A 7437-nucleotide genomic window follows, 5' to 3' on the forward strand; every position below is an offset into this window, starting at 1 on the left:
TCAGAGAAGTGGACTGATTTCAGTTACCCCAGTGTCAAACACTGCATTCCGCATTAGAGTTCCTTGAACCCAGAAACAGCGACGGATTCCTCTTTATTACAGTGGGAAAAAACACACAATTTCCAGAAATCAATGAAAAAGTGCGGTCGAAAAAGTGGACTGATTCAAGTTACCTCCGCGATCAATTAGAATAAAGTTGGGAAGCCCCCCGGCCTTGGACTTGAAGAGATCGGAGCGCGAGAACTCGTGGCAGGCGCCGGCGTTCTCCTTGGGAAACACCACTGCGCCAGCCAAGCTCCCGCCGTACTGCGGAATGCCGAAGTTCCCGATGGCGCTGTCTTGCTTCCCCCTGAGGTCGGGCGGCGACGTCACCATCAAGCTGTTCTTCTCCACCACGAATCGCCCCAACACCGGAGGCACCCAAAGCCCCAAGAACAGAAGCCCTAGGATGGAGCCTCTGCATCGCCCCATTTCTCTCGCTCTTTACTCTCTCTCTCTCTCTAAATGCTTCGCGTGATCTGAACATAAATAAATTAAACGAGCTTTGAGGAATCGCATCAGGCTTTAATCAGACTTATCCAGTTCCACGGAAGCGCTCGCAAGCTCTGATATGTATTCACTTTTACTCTTACTTGTGTGATACTTAGATAATTTATTTTCTTTATACTCATGGAATTTAAAGTAAAATTAAAAGAAAAGTTGAGCATTTGGTTAAAACCAACTAAATTAATTTTTTTTAATTAAACTAATTAATTTTTGAATAACCAATTTTAAAATCAAATAAATAAAATAAAAAATATTAAAACTTTTAAATAAAAACTTAACCAATTTTTATTATTTAATAAAAAGATGATCATCTAGATAAATCAACAAAAAGTTAACTATATGTGAGACTTTTATAAAGTCATTTTCACTCGATTGTTTAGCGTTTCCATTGGATTCAATTTTAATTTTCAGAAATTTACATGCTTTGATTAGTATACTTATTTGTTTATATATTTATGATCTAATTTCCATTTTAAAAATATTTTTCATATTTTTAATTATTTTTTATGTATATTAATACAGGATGTTATGGGCAAACTCAAAGATGACGTGACAGTCAAAGTCAATGTAAAGTGTCAGTCAAAGTCAATATTAAGTGACAGTCAGCGTGTCATTCTCCACGAGGTTTTCTTATTCACACAACGCTAAGACTTTTAGTACGAGGATGGTTGTCATATGAGCCGCTCGGACTTAGGAAACTTAGCGCCACATTCTTGTATTAAAACATTTATCATACATCTAAGCAGTCCATAGCCGACCGAGTCTAATGGATGTTTGACTTACTACAGATCCGTCCGATCATACGTCCAGCCAAAATAAGAGAATCCAACTTCCCATTCAGTACAAGTCTTTCAATATATGACCAATCGACCATACTGTCGGTCGATCCTATGAGTTTTCTCACATACAGTCATCCTTCATATAATCGGTCGTTAATAGCTCAGGTCAGATTTACACTGCTCAACATGCCCGTCTCATATACTTATAAAAGATAAATGTAAAGCAACTCTTCTTATAAACTCGATCGGACTTCCAGATCTCAGGTTCTCGATTCAAAGGAAAGTCTTCTCTCATATGGACGATCAGCTTAAAGTACTGATTGAATCTCTAGGGACTCAATTCCCCATTCCTTAGAGGCAAGTATCCTAGTATATGGTTTGTCGGCTAAATAACCAACCTAAACTAGGAGACTTAGTTTCATATTACTTCTAGAGCATATCTCCAACACCGCCCAATGCATAATTGAGTAGCTTAAGGGAAGGACAGATATACACTTGACCAGTTTATAGATCCGGTCGAGATACACTCAACATACAACATGGTTAGAGAATCATAACAGCCTGTCAAAATAATAACCGTTTGTTAGAGAATATTCCTCTATTATAATATGAGCATTCGCTAGAACCTTCTTCGAAGGTGATTGCATTTTCCATCAACCGACAACTTATGACTGTCACGCCCCAGAGGAGTCCATGTCCGAAGAAATTTCGGCAGCACCTCCCCTGTACCGGTGACAATCTGAAGCATTTCTACAGACATAATATACCTCAGCCACAGGCGGCTGGAATTTACACACAACCACGCAGTTAATAATCTCAGCATACACGGCTGGACAATTATATCCAAAAATCAACACAGCGAAAAATACATAAAGACAAGTCCATACAGCGAAAAACACACTGCTAGCCGGCTAGCCTTACACTACACAACAACACAACACCCCGGAAACAAAAACCGGATCACACAAAGCCAAATACTTACATCTCATATACCAAGATAAAATAACAATAAAACGGAGGTATGTCTTTTGATGTGATGTGGGGACCAGCAGACAGGATGCTCCAAGCGACACCATAAATAACCTGGTACCTGAAAAGATAGTGTCAACGGGGGTGAGTTCAACAACTCAGCGAATACCAATGGACATGAGTAGTAAGATATATCTAACAGCAACAAACATGGAATACAACTTCCTAATCATATATAGGGAATATGTAAAACTGAAAGGTAACTGAGGAAGCTGTACTCACCAGGAACTCCTATCCAGACAAAAGGGTCGACAAACCGAAAGTGTCAATAATCCTGTATGCAGGTCAAAAATATGCATCCAACCAAAATGCAGCAACCAATCAGGAAACACAATCATAAGAATATAAATGCATCAATGCGTATGATGCTAATGATGCGTCTGGTCACCCCCGCCAGTCACCATCTCACACAAATGGTGAGACCGAGTGGGTAGGGCTATGACAACTGTGCACTCTGCGTCACTGCCCCCGATGAGTGACCGAGTGGACGGATGTTGTCGATACTCTGTCCTGTGACCCCAAATCATAAATGGGGCAGCTCCTCCCGGTACACGATGACGGGAGGTATCTCTGCCGGCTACCACCGAGTCACCGACCAACGGAGACAAGCGAGTCCACCGTCACGGCTACTATATCGCTACACTAAATGCCGAGCCAAACAGAAGGAATCGACCATCGGCTACCACGCTGAGTCATATGACCAACGGAGCCAAACAGCAGAACCGCCACACACCTGCCTGATATACCACAAATCCATGAGTGGTGGTGTGTGCAGTACATGTAACTGCGATGTGTTCAACCATAGTGGAGCAGACAATCGCGCAGCATGCAAATCATGATGCATGACACTAAGCATAGTCATAAACTGATCAACATAACCATATCCATATATATATAATATGGGTCCCACGGTATCAGTGAGTCAAATCCACGGATCTAGGGTATACAGGTCCTCTGTGGTATAACAACCTAGATCCTAAACCTATCCCCCTTCCAAAACATATGTACCAACAATATACCCAGATCAAAGAATCAAAGTCTAGGTACACGAATCATGTATGATATACAAATAGAGGTACACAAGCCAGGTATGGTATAAAAACCTAAGTATCAGATATTCTAGATACACCTGCCAGAAATAAAATCCAGAACCTAGTCCTAATCTCAGTAGAGCATGGTATGCCACTCTAGAAACTAAGATACTCATGGTAACAAATCACGAGATATAAGTACGGATACTTCACAGACGACAAATCTAACATTCTATGGATATCAAACAGTGACATACCAAAAACAAACATGTTCATTGCTTGAAGGTATAAAGTACTATGCATATCCAAATGACGATATCATAAAAGATAAGTTAAGAGGTACCCGCCTCGAATAGAAAGGATCGTATCCGGTCCAAATCCGTTGTCGAGATACTCATCTCCCGTTAAAGTCCTGTGTCACCAATATATATACATTTTTATTTAGCTAATATTCTCTGAACAGCTAAATAAAATTCCCACTACTTATTTAGAGTAAAGTTCTAATCTTATCTCCATCATCCTACCTATAAGAATTAATCTACACATGATCATCAAACTATAATAAGTATCCAAATTCCTACACCATACCTCAAGCTCAGTCATTGTTGAACATAGAACACGATGAGCTGATTGCTGGCTGGAAACAAGATATACCATAGCAAGACCTCCTTGCTGCAAATTTCCCCACAGCGCACAACCCTGCAGAACCGAACCTCACTGCTGGAATCACTGTTGGATTCAAACGGATCATACAACAATCCCAACTCACCTTGCTATTTTGTTCAGATCCGCAGCAAGATGAAATCTAGGGCACGCTCCTTTGATTCTTGGGCACAACAGAGAGGAAGAGAAGAGAAGTCTTCGGCGTCGGCGGTTGTGAACCCAAAATTAGGGCACGGAATTGGCCGAATATGGCGGCGGTGGCTTAGCTAGAGCAGAGGAAACCGCGGCTCGGCCGGCGGTCGCTCAAGCGTCTCCGGCGCTAGGGCACAAAGATGGTGGCGTCGGTAGGGCACAGTGGCGGCAGCCGCCGCTAGGGCTCGGGATCGATGTCGCTGGAGGGGAGAAGGAGAGGGGATCTGTGGCGAAGGAGGAGTGGCGTCAGGATCGCTCCGACGAGGGGTGGCTATCGGTAGAGGAGAGTGGCGCGATCGAAGAAGAGAGAAGGAGAAGAAAGAGGGAGGAGATGCGTCGCGGGTGGAGAAGAGAAGGGATCGGCGATGTGGAACCGCTCGGCACACGGGCAGAAATAAAAGAAAACAAAAACCAAAGAAAAAGAAAAACAAAAAAAACAAAAAGGAAAAGAAATCAAACTTTTCCTCACTCAAATAGAGTAACCTAAATAGGCTTTCCCGAAGCTCAAATTTTATCCCCATAAACTTGCCCATACGAGCTCCGAAAAATTCCTGAAAAATTCCTAAAAAATTTCGGAAAATTTCCTTATCAATATTCGCCATTTTTCGGTATTTTACAATGACAACATATTCCTTTAATCGCCTCAATAATGACGTAAGTTACAAAAGACAAAAGAGGTGTATATATAGGTAACAGAAGATTCCTCGGATGGTTACTGTACATCACCCAGGTTGTATGTCTTCCCTTACTCAACAACCTTTGACCTTCTCTACAACCTCATGATTACGAAGGTTATAAGAGATGGTATATAAAGGGGGCCCTCTCAGTTGGCAAGGTAAGCATGCCTTACAGTAGTCTTACTTACGCGTACGCATTCTACTATTCTTCTCTCCATTGGTCTGCTTAGGCATTATACTAATTTGAGCGTCGAAGGACCTACACCAAGGACCTTTTCCCTAGTTTTTAGGCACTAACATTCTATTGGCTCATTTGAGTGTGTGTAGAGAAGAGAAAGTCACTCGGAGCTCCTTTCCTATTCCAGTTCATCATCTTTTTCTCCTTCGTGAAGTCTTCTACCAGTCAACCACATCGTCACCTACTCAGCACACCATCTTTCTAGTTTTTAGACAGGATTAAATTTGACATCATTTGTGGAAACTTTCACCCGAATCTAAAACGTAGAGATGGAAGAAGTCGGACGAGTCACTACCCTCACTTTGTCTCAATAAGATTTTGAGCTGCTGGTCACAACCCCCGCTCAAAAGATGATGCAACAGAAGCAAGGAGTCATCGCTAGCACGTTGTCACACAATCTGATTGCATCCAGGACAACTCCTCATATTGAAGGACCCGAGTAGGAGGCCTAGCTGGACTTCAGCCAGTTCCTCCACCAAAGGTGAGGTTTGTATAACCACCCATCTCGTCGATCGACCTATCGCCTGTGTCACCATCCTCGATAGCACGTTATTCTGCACTCCGCTCGAGGAAATGGGCTGAGAGGAACGACCCCAGGTGTTGTCTACTAAGGATGTGCCCGTGTGGGATGCACGCAAGGGGAAAGCCCTGAGAGTCAATGACTCCCCCGAACAGGCAAGTATGTCGTTCTCCCAGGAGATATTGGAAGACAAGCTACCAAAATATTATCAACCCTTGGCATTAGAGGAATATGGAGAGTCAACTGATCCTAAAGATCACCTCCTCAAGTTTGAGAGCACCTCCCTCCTTCACTAGTATATGAACGATGTAAAGTGTCGAGTGTTCATCACTGCACTCTCTGACTTGGTACAGAGGTAGTTCAAGCGATTGCTAGCTGAATCTATCTGTTGTTTTAAGAATTTTCACAAGGCTTTCCCTCATCATTTCGCTAGCAGCCGTCGTTACCACAAAACCCCCTGAGTCTCTTCTCGCTCAAACAGAGGCCTAAAGAAATGCTAAGGGCCCACATCATAAAATTTAATCAGGTAGTTATGGATGCCCCTTCGGCCACCAAGGAAATTCTTGTGAGTGCCTTTTCTCAAGGGCTTGCAGACAACAATTTCTTTCGCTCCATAATTAAGAGGCCCCCCAGAGACTTCAATCATCTACTTGACCGAGCGACCGAGTATATCAATGTTGAAGAGGTGTAATTCACCCAGAAGAAAGGAGTTACCCCGCTCACATCGACCTCGATTCTTGAGCATCAAGCGCCACCATCTATGCCACATAAAGAACCTCAGGCGAGCCCTTAGCCTCATCATTAAGAATTGTGGCCCCACACCGTACAACACGCGGAGGCTAAGCGAGCAAAATATCTTGAGTCCTATATATGGGCTCCATGAAGGTTTTCCACATGCCACTGGTCGAATACCGAGGATTGTTACAATCTAGGGAATCGCTAAGCAGCCAACCAAGGATTCCATCGGTGCTCATTGTCACCCAATTATCGACATTACCAACGACCGAATGGACCACCATAAAGAGATTACCAGGGTGTTGAACGACAACAAAGAATGCCCCAACCGTAAGGAGACCGAGCCTAGGCACTTGCCTCGGTCCAATAGGAGCACCCCCCCATGCTATAAGAGGAGAACCGTAATAACACCGCTGGGGGATATTGACATGATCGTCGGGGGTCCTACTGACGGAGACTCTAACCAGGCGAGGAAGTCGCGCGTTTGCCAATTGGAGATCCACATGATCAGGTGCAGTCAGGAGCAGACCCGGGGACCTAAAATAAGCTTTGGGCCCAAAGATCTAGAAGGGATCGAAGTACCCCATGATGATACTTTAATAATTAAGGCTATTATAGTTAATTATAATATTTATTGCGCCTTTATCGATACAGGTAGCTCAATGAACATCATCTTAAAATAGACATCGAACAGCTGTAGATTGATGAAGGAGAGCTCTAGCCCATGATGACTTTGCTATATAGATTCGTGACTAATGAGGTACAACCGCTCAGCCAAATAAAGCTAGCAATATCCTTAGGGGAGGAGCCTCTTATGAGGACGCATCGATCAACCTTTATAGTGGTAGATGCGCCCTCAGCCTACAATGTCATTTTGAGCTAACCGACCCTAAATGAATTCTAGGCAATCATGTCAATCTTCTGCCAAAAAATAAAGTTCTCCGTGGACGACCAAGTCGGGGAAGCTAAAGCGATCAACTGGTAGCACGCAAGTGCTATATTGACATTGTCAAGACAAAGGCTAACG

At 43.2% G+C, this 7437-nt stretch overlaps 1 protein-coding gene across 1 annotated transcript in view; it reads right to left on the reverse strand.

The window, feature by feature from the left end:
* Positions 1-557, reverse strand: part of LOC121969826 (vacuolar-sorting receptor 3-like) — a 43924-nt gene extending 43367 nt beyond the window's left edge. Inside the window, exon 1 of the mRNA XM_042520086.1 lies at positions 174-557. Coding sequence (XP_042376020.1) covers positions 174-471 — 298 coding nt within the window. The 5' untranslated portion in view covers positions 472-557. The remainder of the gene's footprint in view (positions 1-173) is intronic.
* Positions 558-7437: the final 6880 nt, after the last annotated feature.

The sequence above is a fragment of the Zingiber officinale genome, chromosome 4A, assembly GCF_018446385.1.
Source record: "Zingiber officinale cultivar Zhangliang chromosome 4A, Zo_v1.1, whole genome shotgun sequence".
In the NCBI taxonomy this organism is placed as follows: Eukaryota; Viridiplantae; Streptophyta; class Magnoliopsida; order Zingiberales; family Zingiberaceae; genus Zingiber; species Zingiber officinale.